General features: G+C 41.1%; 1 protein-coding gene across 3 annotated transcripts in view; it reads right to left on the reverse strand.

Moving 5' to 3' along the window:
- Window positions 1–4,699: 4,699 nt before the first annotated feature.
- RPS15A (ribosomal protein S15a) overlaps window positions 4,700–27,625 on the reverse strand; it is a 159,507-nt gene continuing 136,581 nt past the window's right edge. For 2 of the 3 annotated variants that reach the window (XM_077773236.1, XM_077773237.1), the window contains exon 6: window positions 4,700–4,834. In XM_077773236.1, the coding sequence (XP_077629362.1) occupies window positions 4,715–4,834 (120 nt within the window). In that variant the 3' untranslated portion in view covers window positions 4,700–4,714. Of the gene's footprint in view, window positions 4,835–5,511; window positions 5,552–27,625 lie in introns of all 3 variants that reach the window. The other variant, XM_077773238.1, reaches the window with a different exon arrangement.

A 27,625-nucleotide genomic window follows, 5' to 3' on the forward strand; every position in this document is an offset into this window, starting at 1 on the left:
AAATGAATGCACTGAAGCTTCATGGAGAAAAGCTCTTGTAAAGACCATTTTTAAAGACTTGAATAGATTAAGACAAACACTAAATTCACAAATAGGATAACTTAACATTGTAGGCACATTAATTTCCCCCCAACTTTAATCCATAGACTTAATGTAGTTCTATTCAAAGTTCCAGCAGAACTTTTGAGGAATTTGAAAAACCAATTCTAAACTGTATACAGAAATTTAAAAGGTTGAATATGTAAGGCAATTTTGGAAAAAAATAGGAGTAGAAGGATTCATTTTACTGAATATTAAAACCTATTATGAAGTCACAGTAATTCTTTTTTAAGTGTGGTGTAGTCTTGGGAACAGATAAATAAATCAATGAAGTATCACAGAGATTCCGGAAACAGTCCTACATGTATAGGAGACTTGGCATTACACCCCAATTGGGAAAGATTGAATTATTTGGTAGATTTTGTTGGTAAAATTGATTCCCTGTATGGGAAAAATAAAACTGGATTCCTTACTTCACACCTGAATGCAAAAGACAAACTATAAAAGTAATCAAAGAAAACAAACTAAGTATCTTTGTGACTTTAACAACTGTACAGATTTTAAAGCAAGATCTAAAAAGAGCCAGCTATAAGGAGAAAATATGAAGGGTTCAGCTGCATTAAAATCATGATTTCTGCCCAGAAATGGACATAATCTACACATTGAACACTTGTGGACGATGAGAAGATGTGTGCAATGTCTAAAACTTGGTTCATGTTGAAATCTAGAGAAACTTCTACAACACAGCAGGAAAAAATCAGGAAACTCAACAGAAAAATGGGTAAAATCTATGAAAAGAAAATTAATAGAAGAGGAAACACTAATGGCTAACAAGTATATGAAGAGATACTCAACTTCATTAGTAATCAGAGAAAAGCAAATTAAACCAACAATGATATGCCACTTTACAACCATCGTATTGGCAAAAATTACAAAGTCAGAAAACATCAAGGGTTAGGGAGAAGTGTAAACTAAGCACCCATAACAAGCAGCAATCTCAGTACTCAGGGCAATTAACTGTTCACCTACTCAACAGTCGCTGTGCCTGGATATGTGCCCCAGAGAAACTCTTGCACAAAACCATAAGGATGCATGCGTGAGACTGTTCACCGTAGTTTTCCTTGTGACAGAAAAGACTTTGATGTCCCTGTTCCTTCATCACTAGGGGGAATGGATGAGCAAGTTGTAGCTGATGCATCCGTTGACCCCCTAGGCCACAATCAGAATGTACTGAATTAGATTTACAGACAACAACATGAGGCGATGTCAAAACTACAGTGTTGAGTGGGGAAAAGTGAGGTTTGGGGTAGCCTTTAAACCCAAAGTGGGTTTTACCACTTATATAAATGAGTCAAAGCCAACTCTATGTATTTTATCAATTATATACATATATCTAAGTTAATGAAAGGAGAACTGGAGAAATCCCCATTCTACATATTAGGAGAAATGCCTGTAGTGTGGGAGAAGTGAAAGGAAGAACAGGTGATGGAGGAGAACATAACAGAAGGAAATAAAATCATGGAGAACTTGCTCTTACCAGCGAATCTGAATATATCTACTCTGTGTCCCAGACGTACCAACCTTGCTCACCAAAAATGAGCACTGTCTCATTCAATCCTGACAAAAATACCACGAATGTAAGTATTAATGTTTGTCCTATTTTTGTTGTGAAAACAGAGAGGGTAGGCAACTTTTCCAAGGCCACAGAGCAAGTAAGTGGAAGGTCAGGGACCTGAAATGGGCCATGTGCCTCCAGATCCTCACACTGGGCATCACCATGTACCACTTGTGTTCAGAGAACTCCAGTGAAGTTCCATTGAGTAGCGCATGGCAAAGTACAAGTCTATTACATCACTTCACTTGCATCTGAGTTTCCTTAGTTTCTAAGATGTCCACTGATACAGGCTTATTTTTCTTGGACTAGCAACACATGACCAAGCAAAACAACAACTTCAGCTCAACAATTTCAGGGCTTCTCACAAAAAACAAACCCTAAACAAAAACTGTTTCTCGCGGCCCATCTTTCTGCATGATGCAGCAACTTGTACTGCAGACCATCTTTTCCCAAATAAGTTGCATAAGATTTTCAGTGTCAAGTGTACAGTTATATAAGAATCAAAATCTATCTAAACTCAATACACCATTTTGCTTCACCTTAACGAAAGCTCCCAATAGCAAATTTGCTTTCTGAAATTATATTATAGCAAAAAACGCAGTCTTGAAAGTCCCAGAGAACCAAGTATTGGTAGCCTTAGATAATGCCTGGCACATTGTCTGTGCTTGTTAAATGTTAAGTGAATGGGTAAAATTGATGGTTACGTGGGTGGAGGATGGATGGGTGGATGCATGTGTGGGTGGGTGGATGGATGGATGGGTGGGTAGATGGATGAATGGATAAATGGATGGGTGGTTGGTAGGCGGATGGATGGATGAGTGGATAGATGGATGGATGGGTGGGTGGATGGATGGGTGGTGGGTAAATGAGTGGACAAATTATATGCATTCTTGGCTCTAAGGCAGGTATTTTTAACTAATGACATAACCTACATGTTTCCATGAGTACATCAGGCTGATGACAGTACTTCACCCCCTCCCCCAAAATGCCCTTGAAAGTTTTAGTGCTATTTCCAGCTGCTATTTTCTTTTAACTTTCATGAAACTCATTAATCTGCCAACGACTACTGCAAAAGTACAGGCAGCCCTGGAGGATGACAGCAGTATGACTTAGTTCAAAAGCCAGCCTAGGGACCCCGAAGACTTTGGAAATTGCTTCTTGTTCTTTCTTCCCTTGCATTTTTTGCCTAGTCTTAGTGTTGGGAGAAAAGAGAAGAAAACTCATCATTAGCTTAACAGAATGTCAGCGCTTTTGAACAGAGAGAGCTACATCAGACCCTGGGCTCAGCTCTCATGTTCTCAGATGCCCTGAGAAATGTGTTTCCTTGAGGTGCCCTTTAGAGCTGTCGGTTCCATCTAACAGAGTCCCAGTCTCTGCCTCTAAATATCTAACTTGCTGCCCCTCTCCACACATTGAGCTTGTCTGCCTACCACTGCAGTGCCCCTCACACTGGCGAAGTCACCAGAATTCCATTATCAAATGTGCCCATGATATAGACCAGGACTCAAGAGACCAGAGACTAAGAGGTGAAAAATTACAATTCGGGTTCCTAAAACAATCATTTCGGTTTCCATAAAAGATTTCCCCACCGGAGCCATTTTCACTTGAGCTTTGTCCAGCACCATTAAGCAGTGTTCTGCCTGCTCACAAGCTATAAGGAGCTCAAGAGCAGATTCAGTAACATACATGCAGCTCTCTTTCATAAAACGTCCGTGCCGCTTTCTGCATGGTAATCCACCCCAACAGAGCCTTCATTAACCTATCTACACTGGATGAATGAACACCCCAAAGAGCCCTCTCTGTAGCTTATAGAATATCTTTCTCAATTCTCAGTGGAAGGGGGACATTTCAGGATTATAGGATTATATTTTGTGAATGCTAGTTCCTGGCCCTGGGTAAGTCCCTTAACCATCCTTAAGCCTAAATTTGCTCATGTGTAAAATGGAAAGAAAAATACTCCCCTTCCAGAGCTGTTGCAAAGATTTCTTCATTCAGTCTACAGTTTTTGAGAACCTACGGCTCTAGAGTGAGGGAGTACTGGGGTCCAAAGATAACAAATGCGTGCTGAGAAGTTAGGGAGTTCAAAGGCAAGCGAGAGGCACAAGCCAATAACTACGATGTAGTAAGTGCTGGTGTAGGAAGTAAGAAAACTGGATTTGGAGTCATTCAGTCCTAGGTTGAAATCTTGTTTCCACCACTTCCTCATTACATGACACTGGGAAATTATTTAAATTTTCTCAGCCTTATGTGATGCATGGAGATAATGGTGCCTCTCTCCTGATTCTATAAGGATTAGATTAGCTATTCCTGGAGAAAACACTTAGCATAGTGTCAAGGCCATAAAAAGTATTAAATAGATGAATACATTAAGTGTCGCGGGAAACTTTCACAAGATGAGCGCACATGAATGTGTCAAGCGTGGTGTCTGATATGCAGAAGGTACTTTACAAACGTTAGCCTGTATCACTATCTACGTCAACTCTCCCACACAAATAAGGTCATTGCTTAATTTGAGCACGGCAAGAAAAGAACTAGAAATGGACCCAAGATCTTAGAGATGGGAAGCTGAGAGAAGATACCGGTGGCCGGCAGCCAGGAGATCTCATTCTGAAATTTCTAGGGCACAGATAAGTACAACCACATTCACAAGGAACTACTGAGCCCCTGGGGTAGGGCAGGGGGAGGACAAGGCAAGGCAGAAGGAAATCCCATATCCACAGAGTATGAATATGGGACGACCATGAGTAATTCTACCAATGACGATTCTTGGAAAGATAGGAGATATGCTGGGCCGAGACCCTCTGATGGGCTCTGGCCTGGAGCATTTTCCAGCAGCATGCCCGTGCCTGAAAACAGTCCATTATGTAGTGGTGACCACTGAGAACACAAGAGAAAATAGGACTGATCTATTATTACAGACGTGGTAATGCTGATGTTGGACAGGCTCTCCCACGTAGGAGACTTTATTGAAAGCTATAAAACACAAGTGTTTAGGGCTCTTTTGGAGGCCAGTGGCCAACAAAACAGACTTAAGCAAAAGATTAAAATTGATTAGCTTGCCTAATTGATGAGTAAAACTTCAGGCATGATTAGACTCAAGAATTCAAGCGACCTCATCAGGAATCTGTCTTCCTCCATTCCTCGGCTGCCTTTCTCTGTTTTCTCTTCCTTCGAGAGTGCCTGGAGAGGAAAGATAACCATAAGCAGGTTTATATCTCCTTTAAGAATTCCAAACAAGAAAGTTCTCATTTCCGGTAGTTGCAGTACAAGTCCCAGGATTCTCACTGGCTCTGATTGGTCCACTTTGAGCAAGACTGTTTTGATTGGCCAGGTCTGGGTCACAGGCCACCCCTGGCACTAGGAATAGAGCTAGCCTATGTGAGCCACCTGCCCTCAAAGGAAAACAGAGATGTTATTACTACAAGGGTGATGAATCTGTACACGTGTAAAAACTCCGGATATCGACCGCATTTTCCTGCTATTCTTTTTCTAGGCATCCATAGAACAGCTGCGAATATAGGCAGAAGTTAACCAATCTCCAAAGATGTCAGCAGGGGTAAATAGACAAACAGACTCAGAAATGTCATCACGGCAGTTAATTGTGTGAAATTTATCACCCTGATTGATCACACAGCTTTTAACTTTAAGAATACCAAGCGTGCAAATTGTTGTTGTTGTTTTTTGTTTGACGACTGTGAGGCAAGGTTTACCAAAACTAGCAGATATGACTGTGACTCACAAAATGAAAAAAGTAAACAAGAAACACAATTTGATATTATTTAATAAAAGATTTGTTTCCACCACTTCTCCTGGGAACTTCGGCACATTTTCTTTTCAGAGACAGTTATTATCTCTACCTTTATTGAACAAAGGCACCGGAACATAGCTGCTGAAGATCTGTAAAGAAAATCATTCTTTTATTAATAAGACTGTTATTAGCAGGGGGAAAAAATCCATGTTTGGGGGTTTGCACTGAAGTTACAGGCCATTTCAAAGAAATATGGCTGACTACTACCAACATTATTTCAGGCAATTTCATGATCAAATGTCCTATTAGGTTGTTTAAAATTTTTATAGAGATTGTAAATCAGAACTATTTTCTATTTGCCCTAAATATTTAGGTGCTACAGGGAAAGCAGATCAAATTAAAGGGTATTGTGCACATTTTTTACTGGGGTCTCCCAGGGATATAAATCACTCCACTTGCAGTGTGGAGTTCTTCAGTAAACATGTTGTGAGAACAACATTCGATGCTCCTCCATGTTCTCATTAAAAGGATGATCTGGGTAACAACAGCAGTACCAGGTTCTTCCCATTTTCAAAATTTTTTGCCAAGATTCAAAGGAAACTACCCACATTCTCCCCAGAGATCCTATAGGACTAAGTTTTGAACTACTTTATTCCACTGGTTCACCCATGAACAATACCATGGGACAAGAATCAGAAGAAGAGAGGGGGAACAGACAGAGATCTGTAGACATGCTGGAAGAAATCATTCTATCTTTTTAGAAACAGAGAGTCAATATCTATCAAATGTTAAGATGCATATCCCTTGATCTAGCAATTTCTGCTTGGAGATTTAACCTACGGATATCCTCACATATGTGCATACAGATGGACGTCCCAGGGTACTTAATGCAGCCTTGGTTATGGTAGCAAAAGATTGGACATACTCCAAATGTCTTTCAATATGGCTCTGATTAAATAAATTACAGCACAGCCTCACAGTGGAAAACAATGTAGCCATTAAACACGATGAAATGGGCCTCACTGAACTGAAATGGCACTACCTCTAAGATACATTATTAAATAGAAGAAAAGGGGGGAGATAAGAGGAACAAGTGTAGTGGAATGTGAATTTGTATTAAAAAAGTTTTTTTAACATTTATTCATTTTTGAGAGATGGAGGGAGACAGAGCATGAGCAAGGGAGGGGCAGAGAGGGAGGGAGACACAGAGTCCAAAGCAGGCTCCAGGCTCTGAGCTGTCAGCACAGAGCCCGATGCAGGCCTTGAACTCACAGACTGGGAGATCATGACCTGAACCGAAGTTCAATGTTTAACTGACTGAGCCACCCAGGTATCCCACAGTTTGCATTTTTTAATGTAAGAAAATAATTGGTTCTATATGTTAACACTTCAAAATTAAAATAAAAACTTAATAAACAACCCAAAATATTTGTTTCTGCACACACAGAATATCTCCAAAAAGAAACCCAGGATTTGCCTCTTTGGAAGGGCCAGACTTATGTTCACTATTATATCTTTCAGTACTCCTTTTTGAAGTTTTTACTATGTATGCATACATAATTTTCAAGTAAAAATTTAGACAAGTAGCTCTCAGTTGGTTAAGCATCTGACTTTGGCGCAGGTCATGATCTCACTGCTCGGAAGTTCGAGCCCTGCATCGGGCTCTGTGCTGACAGCTTGCAGCTTGGAGCCTGGAGCTGCTTCGGATTCTGTGTCTGTCTCTCTGCTCCTCCGCTGCTCAAGCTCTGTCTGACTGTCTGTCTCTCTCCAATATAAATAAATATGTTAAAAAAATTTTTAAATATATGAAAAAGATAATGGTGCTTTGCAATAAATCTAACAAGAAATAGAAAAGAGTTCTTGAAAAAAATTAGCCAAAGTATTCAGACATACATGAGATTTCTGGAAAAAAATGGAGAAGTACCTCATTTCCTTGGATGGTATGAAAGACTGCCTTACTGTTTCCAAACTTTCATTCCCTCCATAACAAAATTAAACATCCTTGTACCTTCGAAATTTTCTTACTTAGGTAGAGTGTTCTTTCTGACCCATGGAGATCAGTCTTGGTCATGTGACTTCCTATGGCCAGTAGTGTGAGTGAATGTAATAGAAGTAGAGGCTTTAAATGTGACTCTGTGACTCTGCTTGATCTCTTGGACTTCTGTCATATGCCGTGAGAAGATCAAACCCTGGGCAGCCAATGGTCCCAAGATGAGGAGATACATACAACAGACCTGGGTCTGGAATCAAGCAAGCTAATCCAACAGAGCCCAGCAGAATCACAGGCTACATGCAGACCTGTGAGAAAAATCATTTTCACTGTAAGCAAAGATTTGGGGGTATGTATGTTACACAGTTCTATCACAGCCACATCTTATTGATACAGATGGGAAGATTTGGCTCTCTCCCACCTCCTCTAGGAAATTGTTCCCAATTCTCCCTACCCCCATACTAGACCGTGATATCTTCACAGTCACAGACAGATCCTTCATGACAGAAACCATGTGTTATTAATTCCTGTGTCCCTAGGCTTCTGCACAATGTCTGGCACAGAATTCTAAAAATTAAAAAAAAAAAATCTTTCTCTGGCCACCCACTGTGAAGTACTTGCCTCCATCCAACAGTTAGTCTCCATCATATCACAGAGACCATTAATAACAACCTGTAATCAGCCTGTTGCTTTGTTATCTCATCTTTCTCACTGGAACATTAACTCCCGAGAATAAATGAATCAATGAATTCCTTACCCTGATTTTTATAAGGCTTCAGACCTTATAAATCTGTTTTACTACATTCTCCAAACTTCTTAGCTACCCTTTAAGGCCTTGCAAAACTGTTCCCAGCCCTATCACCTATTGTTTCCCTTAAAACAGTCTTTTCCCCACCCACACTTTTTCTTTTTCTACAACATTACCGATGATATTCCCTCAACAAGTTCCCTCTGGTATGAGTACTCTTCTCCACCATCCCTGCTTACCTAAATCTTGACCATTTGTATTATTTTGGATTAGGTTCAGCTGTGATTTCGCTGTAAAACTCAAAACACCAGTGGCCTAAAAAAAAAAATGTTTATCTCTTTTGCTTAATAAATTTAGAAGTGCTCAGAATAGGATTGGAAAGGTAATCTACGGTTTCAGAGGAACAAGGTCCTCCTAGGTTATTATTCTGCCATGGGTTCCTTCCATTCCTAAACTCCCTTCCTGACCCAGAATGGCTGCTGGAGCTCCAGCTATTACATTCTCATTCTAGTCATTAGGGAGCAAGAAAGATGGTAGAAGAGCATGCTTCCTCCCAATAAAGAAATCCGCTCCCCCAGCCCAGGAATCATACACAACATAGTCACTTACACGTCATCCAACAAAACTTAGTTATGCAGATACACCTAGCTGCATGAGAAATTGTGTTAGTTTTGATATATCACAAACTACCATCTCATAACACTGTAGCTTAAAACAATAAGCACCTATCCAGCACATGATTCTATGGGTTGGTAATTTGGGCTCGGCTCAGCTAGGCAGTTTTTGTGGCCTTGGGTGCATCTACTCATGTATTTAGCTGTCTAGTGGGCTGGTCTAGGATGACCTTGGCTAAAAAGTCTGTCCCTGCTCCTATCCTCCCGAAGGCTAACTCTGGCTTGGTCACCTGATGGTTGGGCAGGAGTCCATGAGGTTGAGTGGAGGTATGCAAGGCCTCTGGTGGCCTAGGCTTGGGATTGGCACAATGTCACCTCCATTGCATTGTATTGGACAAAGAACGTCACAAGTCTGGTCTGGATTCAAGAGTCGGGGGAAAAACTCCATCAGCAAACAGGAAGAGCTACAAAGTCACTCTGCAAAAGGATGTGTATACAGGAAGGGGAATAACTGAGGTGAATGTTGCAAGAAATATTCCAAAGAAGTATAGTCTTCCTTGGGGGTGAGGGGGATGACTAGCTAAAAATTAGGTTTCTATTATGGAAGCAGAAGGGAACGGCTATTGGGGAACAGCCTGCATTCTCGATGACACCAACTTTCAAAGCCCTGTTCCAAATGCACTTCTTCCTCCTGGAAGCCTTCCTTGAACCACTGAGCTAGAATTCTGGCCACCAAAGACTATCACCTGTAAGTTTTATGACCCTTTCATAACTACCCATGGAGGGATGTTGGCCCCTCAGTATCACTGCAGGGTGATAGAAGGTGAGCTCTTAACCATCCTCTGAAGCCACCATGAGCTTGGACACCATCTTTGCCGAGATCCTAACATTCCTGTTGAAACAAGTACCTTTATTATTTGAAAGTAATAAATCTTTTGTTTAAATGGCAGGAGAATAAATATGTTACTCTTGTTTTCAGCAAACCCACAAGAGGAACAAAGAATCCACGTGACCCAAGGATAACAGGTCAAATACTAAAATCTAGAAGGAATCCCTTAGCACCCAGAACATAAACAGATATACACACTACTCATCAGAAAAGGTGTTGGAACTAGTCCATGGGTACACTGGCATTTTCTTTCTCCCTCTGTAATTCTTTTTCCTCTCTTGATGACTGGAATACAAATCAGTAGCCTAGAGTCCTTCTGGTTAACAAGGTTCTCATTTGGGAGGTTGCAGCCTAGGAGGCTATTAAAAAGAGAAAGAAAAGCTTCTTCTATAAACACTTCCTGCCAGCTGTGGAGGGCTGGAGAGGAGGGAAGGGCACCAGGGTGACGACGCAGAACAGGACCATTAGGGGAAGAAAATCTGAAAAGCAGAGTAAGAATTCTTGGTACAAGTCTCTGCCAGATGATCCAGGAATAGGCATCTAAGACACAAAGAGAAACCCCCGTGGGTAAGACAGACAAGAGAAAAAGAGGCTTCCACTGATCCAAATGGGCCACTGCTATCCAAAGCACAGCAGAAATCCCTGAAGGTGCCTGTAGAATGTTTTAGAGTCAATACTGGGGCTTTAGAAGCTAGAGGAGGGGGGTCCCCATGCCTCAGCATCCTCCACCGACTCCTCCAAGAATGATAATGAGAACTTGCATTTGCTGGGCTATCACCGTGTGCCAGCACCACAATAAGCATCTTACGTGCGTTAATTATCTCCACAAAGTTCGCCACAACGCCATCATGCTGGAGCTGTGATTCCTGCCATTTTATCCACAGGCCTGGTGATGCTCATAAGTTGCCCAAGGTCATTTGGTTAATAAGTGGAAGCGCCACAGTTCGATACCAATTTCTCTGACTGTACAGGCCATACTCTTGGACCTCTGCACCATCCTGCCCTTTTATACCATGACGGAATGAAAGAGAAACTATGCCAGATACTATCATAGAATTATCTATCTCCAAGATGACCCAGGGTGGGGCGAATGCTGATGGAGACAGTCTTTTTAATCGAAAAACTCCTGAACTTTGAGAAAAGACATCTGAAAATCTACAAATAAGAATTAGGCAGCAACAATAGTGATAATAAGCGGAGTAATTATATTGTGCCAGGCACTGTGCTATCATAGGAATAATCTCACATCTTTAGCCATCCAAATTGATGCTCCCATTTTTGGAATGAGAAAATAGAGGCGCAGAGAAATCACATGGCCAGGATTACAGCCAAGGATCAGCAGAGCTAGAATTCAAAGGCAAGTCTGAAGCCAAAGAATAAGCTCATTTCCAGCCTCAAGGTGTGTCCCCAAGCACGTGGGTGATCCAGTCATTTGCTGCTTCATTTTATCCTTCAAACATACTTTAATATTCACTGTATTTAGACGCTGTTTTAATTCCTGATATGGGAAAGGGGCCTAGAAAGAAAACCTTTCTGTTTCTGTCTGACTAAAAAAGAACAATCGCTGAGATGAAGGGGTAAGGAAGGCAAGCAGTTCTCTGGAGGGAGGAGATGAAAAGTTCATAAGATCTCCACATATGTAGCCCACCCTGACATCCTTGATCAGGAAAAGCAGCTTGAGGATGGCTGACCTGGCAGTGGTTGAGGTGGGCGGTGGGACAGGGTTGGCAGGAGAGAACCCAGGAAGAAGAGGCAAGAATGGAATAAGGAGAAGGGTGGGTCCAGTATCATTTGTGGATGGCCGGGGGATGTGGGTCTCCAAGGCAGCAGGATGTGTCATGGTCACAGCCAGGGACACTAGAGTCACTGCCTGGATTCAAACCCAGCTCCTTTCTGTACTAGCTCTAGTTATCTTATAGTCCTTTCCCTCCTAAAGTAAGTAAGTGCTTGACAAGCACCTGACTCCATGCCTACTACCTGGTGATTATTACTGTAATGTCTCCTCAGGGCTCTGCTACACCTGGGATTGACACCAGGAAGGATGAAGTCTATGGTAGCAATAGGAACAATGAACAATAATCACTTAATCTTATCAGTATTAATTACCTCTACTGCGTAACAAATGACTCCCAAACTTAGTAACTTAGTAATTATCTCAGTTTATGTGGCTCAGGTTTAGCTTATTTGGGTGCCTCTGACTCAAGATTTCTCCTGAGATTACAGTTAAGCCACCAAACATTGCAGTCTCATTTGAGAATTCAACTGGGGCAATCTCCTTCCCAAGCTCATTTCTGTGGTTATTGGCAGGCCTTGACCCCTTACCACATGAACCTCGCCACAGGACTGATTCATGATACAATAGCTGGCTTCCCACAGACAAGCAATCCTAGAATGAGCACCTAAGACAGAAGTAATAGTTTTCTTTTTATAACCTAATCTCAAAAGTGATAGCCCATTACTTCTGTCATGTTTAATTCATTAGAAGTCAGTAAGTCCAGCCCACCCTGAATACCAGGAGGTGAGGATAACTGGGGGCCACTGTATCTGAGATGCATGCCACATGTATATTCAATAAGGCCACAGAAACCTTCAGTCATTGTATCATCTAATCTCCCAGCATGAGACCTGCTTTCTCACTAAAAATCATGGTGTAGACTGAGTTCTCCATTGTTTCCAACAACATTCAATTAAGGTGAAAAGTGGTTTTCAACCTTTTTGGTGACATAAACCTTTCCTCAAATAAAATATTTTTCAATATGTGGATGGATAAACACACTGTCTTATATTATAATGTTTTATATGGTATATTATGCTGTTTATATAAAATGGAATATACCTCAGCCCAAATTTTAAAACAGAAAAGAACTACTGATACACACAACACATATGAATGGCTAAACCACTGTTTTGAGCAGAAGAATCCTGAGAGAAGTACATCCTGTATGATTGTATTCATAGGAAACTCTAGGAAAGAAAATATATTGTATTAGAAGTAGATCAGTGTTTTCCTGGGACCAGAGGTGGGAATTAATGATTAACTGGGAAGAGAAGCAAGAGAATCTTTGGGGTGACAGAAATGTTCTGTATCCTGATTGAATCTCAATGAACCATACACTTAAAATGGGTGCATTTTAATGATTGTAAATTATGTCTCAGCAGAACTGCTCTGATCACAATAAGGATATGTGTCTATGCTATTATAAATAAATAAAAGGGCTGGGGATAGATCAGTGGTGATAATGTATGTCAATCTACAGAACAGAATTAATCCAGTTGTAGGCACTCGCTCTCCAAATGAAGTATGGGGAAAGATCTGGAGTAGTCTTTCATGTGGTGCTGTGTAAAACCCCTGTACACACACACCCCTTTTACCTGCAGTAAAAATCTACCTCAGTCCTCATATTCTGGAGTAATCTATGATGTGCAAAGGAAAGCCTGGTTTTATAAAGGAAAACTTTTCTTCTTTCCTTTTCTTTTTCTCTTTTTTTTTCTTTTTCTCTTTCTTCAGTTTTTCTCCCTTTATTTATCTCCCTCTTTCTCTTACATCAAAGCAGACCCTAGTTACTCTTCTGCAGCTTTTCTTCCAATTGCACCTCTTGGACACCATTCTATACAGGTCCGTATTATTCTTTTTAATGGCTACATTATGTTCTGTTGTACGGATGTCCTAATATGAATTTAGGTAGTACTCTATGGGTAAAAATTTACATTCCTTCCAGTTTGGTTTTTTTTTTCTTTTAAACTATTTTATTGTAAGGATTATTTGGGACAAGAAGAAATGTCTCCCACTGGCAAAGAAATGCCACTTTCCATTAGGAAAGGCCAGCATCTGACCCAGTTCATGTAATATCATGATATTATCCATCCTGGGCACAGCCATATTGTAGCCATCATTAAAGCTTCTTTTCCTAGGATCCATGGAGACAGAAGCATCCTATCTGGCCCTCCTTAGACCAACTTCCAACATCCACACAGAAGCCCGAGAAGTGAGAACCCAGCAAACATCCTGAACATCTTCTAACAGTTGTGAAAAGACATATTGCATTTGAGCTGTTATTAACATCTGATGAAATTCATTAAAACCAGACTAATTATCAACAAGCAGAAGGTTCCTTTCACACTCTAAATGTACCAGCTCCATGCAGAAGTGATGGCTGAATTAACCCCAGAGAGTCAGCCACTGGTCTGCTCCTTTCGCCTTGTTCAATCTTTAGACTCATTAGTTCTTCCTTCATCAGCTGCTTAGGATAAATAAATGAACAGGCAATACATCTCATCCTACTTGATTATAAGCTTTTCTGTAGAATATGATACTAATAATAATGGTCATTTCATAGTCAACCATTTATGCTGAGTATTTTACACAGATGATTCCATTGAATTGTATAATATGAAAGCAGACACAAAGACCATAAACTAGAATTGGGCACAATGTAATGAAGCTAGTATGGGTGTGCAAGGGTCCACCTGCTTCAAAGCCCCAGGTTTAGAGTAAGACGAAATTGACCTGACCACCAGGAGGACAAAATGATATATAAAGATGTCACTACTGAGATGCCCTCAGATTATCTGTGTATGTTCTGATGATCAAGCATACTGCTTAGCACATAGTAGATACTCAATAAACTATGTGGCATTTTTAAAAACAAAACAAAGGAGCAAAGGGGAAAAAAGGAGAGCAGGGGGCACCTGGGTGGCTCAGCTGGTTGAGCATCTGGCTCAATCTCAGCTCAGGTCTTGATCTCAGCCTCATGAGCTCAAGTGCCATGTTGGGCTCCATGCTGGGTGTAGAAGCCTACTTTAAAGAAAGAAAGAGAGAGAGAGAAAAAAACCAAGAAACAGACTCTTAACCTTAGAGAACAAACTGATGGTTACCAGAGGGGAGGCAGGTGGGAGATGGGTGAAATAGGTGATGAGGATTAAGGAGGGTACTTGTGATGAGCACCATGGTGCTGTATGGAAGTGTTGAATCACTATTTCATACGCCTGAAACTAATATTACACTGTGTATTCACTAACTGGAATTTAAATAAAGACTTAAAAAATTAAACCTGTTGCATCGCAGTGGTGGTGTTTATTTAAATAGAGACCTAGAGAGAAGAATTCAGTGAGAGCCCAAGGCAGAGCAGGAAAGGGCACCTGAAATGGAATATTCAATCAGGCTGTGGCAATTGCCAACGGTAATGGGAGAACTTCAATGGGGACCAGAAATTGCTGAAAATAGTGGAGGAATCTAAAACAATAAGAGACCTATGAATAAACCTAACCAAGGAGGTAAAAGATCTGTACTCTGAAAACCATAGAACACTTAAGAAAGAAGTTGAAGAGAACACAGAGAAATGGAAATGCATTCCGTGCTCACGATCGGAAGAACAATCATTGTTAAAATGTCTACACTACCCAAAGCAATCTATGCATTTAATGCAATCCCCATCAAAATACCACCAGCATTTTTCACAGAGCTGGAACAAACAATCCTGAAATTTGTATGGAACCACAAAAGACCCCAAATAGCTAAAGCAATCCTGAAAAAGAAAACCAACGCTGGGGGCATCATGATTCCAGACTTCAAGCTATATTACAAAGCTGTAATCAAGACAGTATGATACAGGCACAAAAACAGACACACAGAACAATGGAACAGAACAGAGAACCCAGAAATGGACCCACAGACATATGACCAACTGATCTTTGACCAAGCAGGAAAGAATATTCAATGGGAAAAAAGACAGTATCTTCAACAAATGGTGTTGGAAATACTGGACGGCAACATGCAGAAGTATGAAACTGGACCACTTTCTTACACCATACACAAAAATAAGTCCAAAATGGATGAAATACCTAAATGTGAGAAAGAAAACAATCAAAATCCTAAAGGAGAACAAAGGCAGCAACCTCTTTGACCTCAGCCAAAGCAACTTCTTATTAGACACATCGCCAGAGGCAAGGGAGACAAAAGCAAACATGATCAACTAGGATTTCATCAAGATAAAGCTTCTGCACAGTGAAGGAAACAATCAGCAAAACTAAAAGGAAACCAAGAATGGGAGAAGATATTTGCAAATGACATATCTCATGAAGTGTTAGTCTCCAAAATCTATAAAGAATTTATCAAATACAACACCCCCAAAACAAATAATCCAGTTAAGAAATGGGCAGAAGACATAGGCACTTTTACAAAGAAGACATCCAGATAGCTAACAGACACATGAAGGGCTGCTCAACGTCACTCATCAGCAGGGAAATACAAATCGAAACCACAATGAGATACCACCTCACACCTATCAGAATGGCCAAAATTAAGAACACAAGAAACTACAGGTGTTGGCGGGGATGCAGAGAAAGGGGAACTCTCTTAACACTGTTGGTGGGAATGCAAACTGGTGCAGCCACTCTGGAGAACAGTATGGAGGTTCCTCAAAAAGTTAAAAATAGAACTACCCTATGACCCAGCAATTGCACTACTAGGTGTTTACCTACAGGATACAAAAAGTACAAATTTGAAGGGGTACATGCACACTGATACTTATAGCAGCATTACCAACAATAGCCAACCTATGGAGAGAGCCCAAATGTCCATCAACTGATGAATGGATAAATAAGAGGTGGTACACACACACACACACACACACACACACACACACACACAATGGAATACTACTTGACCATCAAAAAGAGTGAAATCTTGCCATCTGCAATGGAACTGGAGTGTATTATGTTAAGTGAAGTAAGATAGTCAAAGAAAGACAAATGCCATAGGATTTCACTCATATATGGAATTTAAAAAACAAAGCAGATGAATGTAAGGGAAGGAGGGAAGACAGAGAAGGAAACAAATCATGAGACCTTTTTAAATGTTTATTTATTTTGGAGAGAGAGTGCAGGGGAGGGGTAGAGAGAGAGGGAGACAGAGGATCCAAAGTGGGCTTTGTGCTAATAGCAGACAGCCCGATTCAGAGCTCAAACTCATAAACCATGAGATCACAACCTGAGCTGAAGTTGGACGCTTAACCAACTGAACCACCCAGGCACCCCCATAAGAGACTCTTGAAGATAGAGAAGAAATAGGGTTGATGGAGGGAGGTGGGTGAGGGGTGGGCTAGATGGGTGATGGGTATTAAGGAGGCCATTTGTTATAATGAGCACTAGGCGTTGTATGTAAGTGATAATCACTGAATGCTACTCCTGAAACCAATATTGCATTCTATGTTAACTAACTAGAATTTAAATAAAAATTTGAAAAGAAAAAAAGAAAATGGCAGAGCAGTTTTTAAAACTTCACTCTATTGTGATTCACAATAATTCCCCCCAAACTCTGTTATAACTAATTTAAATAAGTCCATGGAACACATGTCACTTCTAGGTACCTACAAACATCTAGACACCTGATACACAGTGGACAAAACAGTCAGTGTTGGCCAATATTTTCCAGTTCAGGTGTCATTTCAGCAGGCTTCCAAAGAACTTTCCTTAGTATGCACTCTTGGCTAGCTCTCTGATTGGACAGTGTGACCTCCAGCAAAGACTCTAGTACTTGCTTATACAAAAGAAGCAGTTCTGAAAGTCAGGAGAGGTGGCTCAACTCTGCTATCAGAGCTGTGTGACCTTGGGCAAGTCCTTTCCTATGGTCTCTGCTGGTTGATCTATTGGACCCACACAATAAGATTCTCTCCTTCAGAAATTTGCAACTTGGAAACCAAGACTGGGAAGCAAGACAAGATTAATAGAAGAACTTGAGAGGGAGACGGTGAATTCTACCTGCTTCTGAGCTTCCCAGAGCTATGCTGGTATTTTCCTTCCTAAACAAGCTTCCTAAACAAGCTTCCTAAACAAGCTTCCTTCATTCCATGATATCCCCTATATCCTGAAAATCAATGATTGATTTTCCTTATATTAATCAGAGTCCCTCTTGTTACTTAGAAGCAGCCCCGACTTTGCTACTGTGGCTCAGACAGAAGGAAGTCCTTCCTGCCCAGTGTGAAGGGAATTGGTCAGTCAAGCAAAGGAGTCTGATCCACAAGGAAAGGCTGCCCCAGAGAGCAGCTGTCATCCTTGTGCTAAGAAGCAGGGACCCAACAGGGCAAGCTGTCACAATCAATAAGGATTCTCAGCCAGTCCGCCCATGCTCTCTGAGTATCTAGGCATAAATCTCCCAGGGTGAGGGAACAGAAAGGAGTGACAATGGACACTGTGAGTATTCCACATCTCCCAGCTTCCCATGCCTATCTGTGTGCCCACCTGTGCCACACCTGGCTGACCATGTGCCAGCCATACCCAGGGCATGGACTTTTTGCCTCTGAATTTTTGCAGCTGCTGTTAGTAGCTCTCAGCTGGGAACAACTGTGCTCCCCATGGGACATGGGGCAGTCATGTCCATGGACATTTTTGGTTATCACAACTTGGCGTGGGGTTTTACTGGTATGTGGTGGGTGGATACCAGAAGTATTTGTTTCCTGTTGCTTCTGTAACAAGTGATCACCACCTTAGTGATTTAAAATAACAGAAATGTATTATCTGACCGCCCAAGGAGTCAGAAGACTAACATGACTTTGCAAGGCTGCTTTCCTTCTGGAGAACTCCAGGGAAGAACTGGTTTCCTTGAATCTTTCAGCTTCTAGAGGCCGCCTACATTCCTTGGCTCATGGCCCCCTCCTCCTTCTTCAAAGTCAGCAGCTATAGCACCTTCTCTCTTCCCTGTTTCCATCATTATATCACCTTCTCTCTTATCAGGACCCCTGTGATAACATCGGGCCCACCTTGATGATCTGGAATAATCTCATCTCAAGATCCTTCATTTAAATGAAGAGTTTTGTTTGTTTGTTTGTTTGTTTGTTTTGCCATGTAAGGTAATATATTCACAGATGATAGGAATTAAGATATGGACATCTTTGTGGGTCTAGCATGAGCCTATCTCCCACACCAGGGATGCTGTTAGATACCCTACAGCCCCCACAACAAAGAATCAAATGATTTAAATGTGTGGAAGTTAGAAAACTGCAGCTCTGATACCAGCACAAGTGGGTCTCCCACATGCTTTCACCTAAAACCACTTCTTAATGTGAATGACAGCTGCAGACATGCTATTCCTTGATCCCATCAATCTAAGACATTCCCTAAATTTTAAAATAGTTGTGAAGTTTGTTCAGGCCAAGTAAGAAGCGGAAATTCTGTTTCCCTAAAAAGTTTAAAAAACAACAGAAAAAGACAGTCATTTCTTACTCTTGACACTATTCCTATGACTTGGATATGTTTTGGCTTTAAATATTTGGAAATTACTTGGGACAAAAGAAAAAAAAAGAATTCTCCAAACTTTGGGACCAAAATGACAAGCAACAGCAGAAACCAGTTATTACCAACCCTCTACCCCTGCTAATTTCTTTTTTCTACTCTCTAGAAGCAGACGTCTTTGGGAAGGGGAAAGTGAACTACTGTTGGCTCTAGATGAACCAGAAGCCAAGCACTGGGCCATGTGTCTTGTATCTATAACCTTCCTGGGTTGTTGTCATTGTTCCCATTTTAACACCAACAGACTGAGTCTCTGAGAAATTAAAAATCTGACTAGAATGGGGACATCTGGATGGCTCAGTCGGTTGAGCGTCTGACTTCAGCTCAGGTCATGATCTCACGGTTGTTGGGTTTAAGCCCCGTGTCAGGCTCTGTGCTGACAGCTCAGAGCCCGGAGCCTGCTTCGGATTCTCTGTCTCCCTCTCTCTCTGCCCCTCCTCCATTTGCACTCTGTCTCTCTCTTTCACTCAAAAATACACAAACATTTAAAATAATTTTTAAAATTTTGACTGGGGTTACAAAGCCATTAAATGATGGATTGAAAGGCGGATCTGCACTGCTTTAAAGCCTAGAGGTTTTGGGACAAGATGTTTGATGTTGCTTCCACATTCCACATCAAAATCATCTTGTCAAACCTTAGTAAAGTGAGCAAGAACACCCAAAAGGTAACAGAACTTCTCTAGTGAAATAAGCAGGAGTCGGCATACTTTGTCTGCAAAGGGTCATTTAGTGAATAATTTAGGTTCCGTGGGCCATGTGGTTCTGTTGCAACTGCTCAGCTCTGCCCTCAGAAGGCAAAAGCAGCCACAGATGATACAGAAGAGAAGCTGGGCTCCAATAAAACATTCTTTACAGAAACGGGCAAGGACCAGATTTGGCCCTGGAGCCATAGAATGCGTCCCTGCCCCCATCACCCTTACATTACTAGTGAGGGTGTAAATCAGTACAATCTTTCTGGAAAGCAGTTCGGCAATATGACCCAGCAATTCTATGTCCACGAGAAGACGGCAGAGATGAGGATACCAGAGTGTTCTCTGCGGCAATGTTTATAATGGGAAACAGGGAAAACAGTCTAAGTGTCCATCAGTAAGAAGCGAATCAACAAACCCTGCTACGGGCAAATCATTGCCATGGTCATTAAATGTTACAGTGTGGATTTACAGTCAGTGACATAGAAATCCAAGATGTATTTGAAAATCAGGTCATAAAATATTATATATATACATACATTATATATATAACAATCGTATAATATATATTATATCATAATCCTATATAATATGTATTATATACTATATCATTATCTTATAATATGTTGTTATTACATATTATATATGATATAGATATAAATATATCTATATATGTCTATATTATATATAGAATTATACATCATCTATATTATATAGATATAAAATATATGACATAAATAATCATTATCTTATTATATATGATATATCATGTATATTATATCTGAATATATATAATATATAATAATCTTGTATGTGAAAAATATTATTTTTATTTAAAAATATGTGTATCTAGATGTGGTGGTGAATTGCATGCATCAGCTAGACTGGGCTAAGCATTGCCCAGATAGCTGTTAAAACATCATTTCTGAGCGTGTCTGTGAAGGTATTTCCAGAAGAGATTAGTATTTGAATCAGCAGACTGAGTAGAAGATGCCCTCACTGGTACAAGTGAGCATCATTCCATCTTTGGAAGGCCTGAATGGAATTAAAAAAAAAAATGGAGGTGAGGCAAATTCATTCTCTCTGCTTGATCTGGGACACCTATCTTCGCCTGCCTTTGAACATCAGTGCTTTTGGTTCTTGGTCATTTAGACTCAGACCAGAACTTCTACCACAGGTGCCCTGATTGTCAAGCCTTCAGATTCAAACTGCTTCACGCCCCTGGCTTTCTTGGTTCTCCAGCTTACAGACAGCAGATCCCAGGACTTCTCAACCTCCATTACTGCGTGAGCCGACTGCTGAAATAACTCTCTTCTTATATAATCCTGTCGGTTCTGTTTCTCTGGAGAACCCTGGCAAATGCAATAGACTTAAAAAAAAATCTTTAATGGTAAATACCAAACACTGACAGTGGTTGTTTCCTAGTGGTAGGATTTTAGCTATTTTTATTGGCTTCTTTATCAATCCTTATAGCTCCAGGGCCTCCCAGTTCCACAGTGGCACATAGTAGATGCTCAGGAAATATTTGCTGACAAGGTGAAAAAAATATTGCCAGTGTGGGCAAGCCAGAGCCATCAGGGGTTTCATTTGGATATAAGGGAAGCTTTTCCACCATGGTGGGTGGTAAACTCTGGGAAACATAATTAAAACACCATCTGGAATCATCTTTCCTGAAGATATTTTTTAAAGAATGGAGTCATCTTATGATCCTGGAATGAGGAAGATGATCCTTAAGTGTGTCACAAATCCAAAACCTATAAAATATATATATATATATATATATATACATTTGATTACATAAAACTTAAAAAGTCTGCAGACTCAAAACCACCATAAGCAAAATCGAAATATAAATGACAAACCAGGAAATGATGTTGCCGAAGCTTCGCAGAGAAGAGGGTTAATTTCTCTAACATGTAAAATCAATAGGAAAAAGAGCAGACCTGTAGAAAAATGGGCAAAAGATGCTGGCAGTTTGTAAGAAAATAAATACAAGTGATCCTCAAGCAAATGCAAAAGTGCTCCATGATCTTCATAAGAGAGATGAAAATTAAAACCCCATTGATATAGTAATTTTCACCTATCAGATGGGCAAAATTAAAAAGAATGCGATAATCCACTGCTGTTGATGAAATGTAGGGAAGCAGACACTCTCAGACATTGTGGCGACGGGGTGTAAATTGGCACCGACTCCACGGAGAACATTTTAACAATATTTATTTTAAAAATGTATCATTTGGCCCAACGATTCCCCTTTTAAGGGCTTATCCCAGATTTATTTGCACACAGGTATCAGATTATCAGCCACAGCTTGTTTATAATAATAATAAAAGGTGGAAATAGCCCAGACATCCACCAATAAGAGACTGCTTGGGTGAACTATATATAGTCACTAAGTAGTATGCTCTGCAGGCTCCTGAAAAAAAGAATAAGAAAGTTCTCTGTGCACTCCCGTGGATGAATCTCTAAGATGCATATTACAGAGAAAGGAGGAAAAAGGCAAATTTTAAAAGTGGGCATCTTTTATATTTAAAAAAGAAAAAAGGGACAGTTATATGCACATTTTGCCTATGTATACATATTTTCTAGAATGGTTCATTTGTTGCCTCGAGGGCAGGGAATGGTAAATGGAAAAGCTAGAGGTATTTTGGTGTTTAGCCTTTTGCATGTTCTGAAGCTCAAATGATGTGAAAGTATTACCTACTCAAAAAATTAATGAAGGCTCCTTCAGAGCTTTCTATACAGTGTTCCCACAGTCAGAGGCACTCTGTTTTTAACTTACACACACACACACACACACACACAATCCTCCTCCTGGAAATATTTTCTTTTTCTTCAAGACCTGTGTTCAGATATCACTTCTTCAGGAAGTCTTCCCTGACCAGCCCCACCTCCTCCACAGGAAGTGAGCTACGCCCGTTATACTCATTCATAGTACCCTGTGGGATTTCTCACAAGTAGTATCTGTTAGTAATTACTTAATGCCTGTCTCCACCTCAGTGGAGGTGCCAGAACCGAGTTGAGCCCTTGCCACATTAGACATGCTTACAAAAGGCATTCTCTCTTTGGAAGTAAGGTGTTAAGAACTGAATGCTTATATCCCCTCAAAATTCCTATGTTGAAATCCTAACCCCTAAGTGATAGTTTTGGGGGTGGGGTCTCTGGGGTGACTGGGTCATAAGGGTGGAGCCCTCATGGGTGGGATTAGTGCCCTTATACAAGAGACCCCAGAGAGCCAGCTAGTTTCCACCATGCAAGGGCACAAGAAGAAAACAGTAGTCTGCAACCTGAAAGAGGACTCTCACAAGAACCTGACCATGAGGGCACCCTGATCTTGGACATCCAGCCTCCAGAGCTGTGAGGAATCTGTCACTTAAGTCCCCTGGTCTGTGGTATTTTTTCATAGCAGCTTGATCTAAGACAAGAAGGAAGAAAAAAGGAAGTAATAACGACAACAGCAACATTATTGTGCACTGACTATGAGCTCAAGTGCTTCAGGCCTATTGACACATTTAAAATCCTCACTGCAAATGGGTACCATTATTACCGGCATTTCACAGATCTGGAAACAGAGGCTCAAGGAAACTAAGCCACCTCCACACAGTCAGCAGGGAGAGCCAGGATTCAAACACAGGCAGTCAGCTTCCAGAATCCATGCGCTCAGCCTCTAGAAGGAAGAAAGGAAGGGGGAAAAGAGGGAAGGAAGAGGGGGAAAGTTTTCCCCAGAACCGCAGGATGAAGCACAGTACCCTTACGTGGGGGCCTGACCAGGCCAGCAAGCTGCTGGTCTTTGGGAAGTTACAAGAACATTCATGAGGAGTCTATAATATGTATGAAACACTTACAAGCTGACAATATGGAACCTCAATAGGAAGACAAAGAGATAGCAGGCTTGAAGTATGACGGCTGCCTTGTCTAGAGGAGCAGGTAACACCCATTGTAGATAAATACACTATCTGATGTGGGTTAATAGGCTTCATTGAATTAATGATGACAGAATAATTACAGCAACAAGCAACAGCAGCAGGGAAGCTGGGGATTCTAACTGAGAATAATTCCAGCGTCAGGCAAGATCGCAAGATTTGACTTAAGGACCATGGAAACATCCCTGAGATCGGAGCTTTATTATTTTTTATCGTTTTAGGTCAGTAGCATCTACCATGACTTGTATGGGTTCTCTGCAGACAAGCAGGAAGTTATCTGCAGGACAGGAAATCTTAATAAGAGAAACAGAACGAAATGAGAAATAAGAAAAGCAGAGGAGTTGTGATTTCTGCCATTTCTTCTCAAATAGGATTTGGCCCTAATCTTTAAGGTTCAGACTGGATCCTGGAAAGCATAAGAAAATGGGGATTATATTTAGATAATCACAGGAGCAATAAACATATCTATCATTTATGGAACCCTTACCTCCAGCCATCCTCTGTGAAAAGCACTCTTTATTCCTTAGCCCATTAAATTCCCAAAATAATTTTATGGAGTAGGAACAAACACATTCCCCTATTTTATGAGTAAGACAGCTGAGGCTCAGAGAAGCAGAGTGACTTGTCTAAGACCACACAGCTAGGAAACTGCAGAAAGCAGTTCTAAGCTAGAGTTAAAAAACAAAGCTTAGAATTGTGCCCAGAAAAGAATCACTTCTGAGGGAGAAAGTAGACTAAAGGACAAATCAGAGGAGTAGACCTAAATATAATCTGTTGATGAGCATAAATTCCACTTAATTCACTAAGACTCTACTGAACACCTATCATGGGCCCAACCCAGTGCAAGGTCACTGTTGTAGACTGTTCTTTCCAAAGATGGCCATGATAATAGCTTTCATGCCACATGTTTTTATAAGAAGACCTTGACCTTGATATTCTCCATGTTGAATGATGGAGTCTATGATCCCACTCCCTCGGACCTTAGCAACTGCCTCAATCAATAGACTATGGCAGAAAAGATGCTATTTGACTTCCAGGGACAGAGCATAAAAACTATATGTACTTCTTCCTTGCTTTCTTGGGATGCTCACTCTTGGACCCCAGCCACCATGTTGTGAGGAAGTCCAACCTGCCCATGTGGACAGACCATGTGGAGACGTCACATGAGGATGTTTTAGATAGCTGGCTAGTTCTAAGAAGAACTTGGCCCCCTTTGAAACTTGAACCAGGAAGCTATCAAAAATCAAGACTGACAGCATCTGGCTGGGTTGGTTGGTAGAGCACGTGATTCATGATCTTGGGGTTGTGAGTTCGAGCCTAACTTAAAAATTAAACATTTAGGGGCACCTGCATGGCTCAGTCCATTAAGTATCTGACTTTTGATTTTGGCTCAGGTTATGACCTCAGTGTTTTGGCTCAGGTTATGACCTCAGTGTTTTGAGATCAAGCCCCACATCAGGCTTCACAATGAGCATGGAGCCTGCTTAAGATTCTCTTTCTCTCTCTCCCTGTGCTCCTCCACCACTTGCACTCTCTCTGAAAGAAAGAAAAGAAAAGGGGAAAAGAAATAAAGTCTTTTTTTTTTTTTAAAGTAGGCTTCACATCCAGTGTGGAGCCCAATGCAGGGCTCCCATAAAATTAAATCTTTAAAAAAANCAAGATTTTGCACCATATTTTAAAGGTAATCCATTAGAATCACTTAGTTATTTGCAAAATAACATTTTTGTAAAGGAGAATTAATTTGAATACCAAATAGTATCCTAGCTGGGTAGAGTTGAAAAGTAGTTTAATGATCACAAGCTAAAAGCACAAAACCAACCTCCTGTGACAAATTTAGTCTATGACCTTAGGAGGACAAATAGTCTTTCCTACAATAAACATTTGAACAAATATAGTTTCCTAGAACACATTTTTTTAATCTCAGGATTATAATAAGTGAACAAAGTCCTAGAGACTCTTAAAACAAGTTTTAAATTGTACACGCAAGTGATTTCCTATTTTATAGATAAAATTGGAAAGAGGGGCATCTGTATTGCTCATTTGGTCAAGCGTCCAACTCTTGATTTCAGCTCCAGTCATGATCTCACGGTGTTTGTGAGATTGAGCCCCACGTCGGGTTCCACACTGAGCATGGAGCCTGATTGGGATTCTCTCTCTCTTCTTCTACCACTCCAGCTTGGGCTCTCTCTCTCTCAAAAATAAAAATAAGGAGTACCTGGGTGGCTCAGTTGGTTAAGTATCCGACTTTGGCTCAGGTCATGATCTCCTGGTTCAGGAGTTCGAGCCCCACATTAGGCTCTGTGCTGACAGCTTAGAGCCTGGAGCCTGTTTCTGTCTGTCTGTCTGTCTCTCTCTCTCTCTCTCTCTCTTGCCCCCCCCACCCCAGCTTGTACTCTGTCTCTCTCTGAAAAATAAATAAAACATTTAAAAATAAATAAAAATAAAAATAAATAAATAACATTGGAAAGCAAGTGAATTCTTTGCTGACAAGAGACAAAATTATATATAAACTTCACTAAATTCTTTATAGTACCTGTCCTAATAATATTTAGTGGTCTTCTTTATTACTCTAAAGGGGTGATTCTCAGCCCTGGATGCACATTAGAGTCAATGGCTATTTTAAAAAAAATACCAGGGTGCCTGGGTGACTCAGTTGGTTAAGCATCTGACTTCGGCTCAGGTCATGATCTCATGGTTCGTGGGTTCGAGCCCCACGTCAGGATCTGTGCTGACAGCTCAGCTGTTTCAGATTCTGTGTCTCTCTCTCTCTCTCTGACCCTTCTCTGCTCATGCTCTCTCTCTCTCTCTATTTCTCAGAAATAATAAAAAAAAAAAAATACCAGTGCCCAGGCCCCACCCAAAGTCTGAAGGGATCAGTATGGAATAAGGACTGACGTGTTTGAGGGACAGCAAGGAAGGATACCAGAATGAAGGGGAGCAGAATGAGTCACGATGAGAAAGACAGGAGATGCAGCTACTGAATAAAGAGGTCAGCTCATGTAGGTTCTTGTATGCCAACATGAGGACTTCAGATTTTACTCTAAAAAACAGGGAGCAGTGCGGGGAGGAACATTTGGCTGTAAGCCACATAAACCCAACTCAAATCTGCTCAAGCAAGACTGAGAAAGTCTTGGCTCCTCTCAGTCTGTGGATGGGGCTTAGAAGGTCCAACATTATACATTCCCTCTCTCTCCTCACATGCTTGCTTTAATGAAACAAGCTGCCATATTGTCAGCTATCCTATGGAGAGAGTCACCAAAGCAAGGAGCTGAGGGCAGCCTCTGGCCAAGAGCCAGGTAGGAACTGAGGCCGTCAGCCCAACAACTCTGAAGGAATTGAATCTTGCCAATAATTACATGAGTTTGGATGGGGTTCCTCCGCACGCCCTTCCCTGAGATGACTGGACCCCTAGCAGATACCTCTACTGCAGCCTGTGAGAGACCCTGAGCCAGAGGCCCTAGCTGACCTACACCCACACTCTTGACCCTCCGACAGTCTGTGCTGTTTGAAGCTGCTAAGCTTGGGGGTAATTTGGTAGGCAATAATAGAAAACTAACACAATGACCTAAACCAGGATGGGGATGGTAAGGATGAAGAGAAATGGGCAAATTTCAAGTTTGTTTTAGAGACTGAGAGGACAGGTCTTAGAGATAAGCTGAATGGTGAGGAATTGGTAATGAACACTAGAATTCTACCTCCAGAAAGCGTGTGCACAGGGGTGCCACTTGCTGAGATGAAATGAAATGGGAGATCAATGGGTTTGAAGGAAAGAAAAAAGAGCTCTCTTCTCACCTTAGTTGGAGGTGCCTGAAGACATCTAGGCAGAGGTGCCAAACAGGCACAGTCAGCTGTGCCAACCTGGAGCCTAGAGGAGAAGGGATGCCACTCTGCCGCACTACGTCTCAGTTTCTTTTCTGTCATCTGGAAAGGACTTTCCATCTCACATGCCTCTGCTCTCAGAAAAGCTTTTCAGAACTAAAGTGAAGCCAACCCACCAGGCAGACAACGCCTAGATACCTGATCTAAACTGTGCTGATTCACCCCATTTGGGAATTGAAACTCAGAAACACTAGGCATCTCTGTTG

Source organism: Crocuta crocuta, unplaced genomic scaffold (assembly GCF_008692635.1).
Source record: "Crocuta crocuta isolate KB4526 unplaced genomic scaffold, BGI_CrCroc_1.0 scaffold16, whole genome shotgun sequence".
NCBI classification, from domain to species: domain Eukaryota; kingdom Metazoa; phylum Chordata; class Mammalia; order Carnivora; family Hyaenidae; genus Crocuta; species Crocuta crocuta.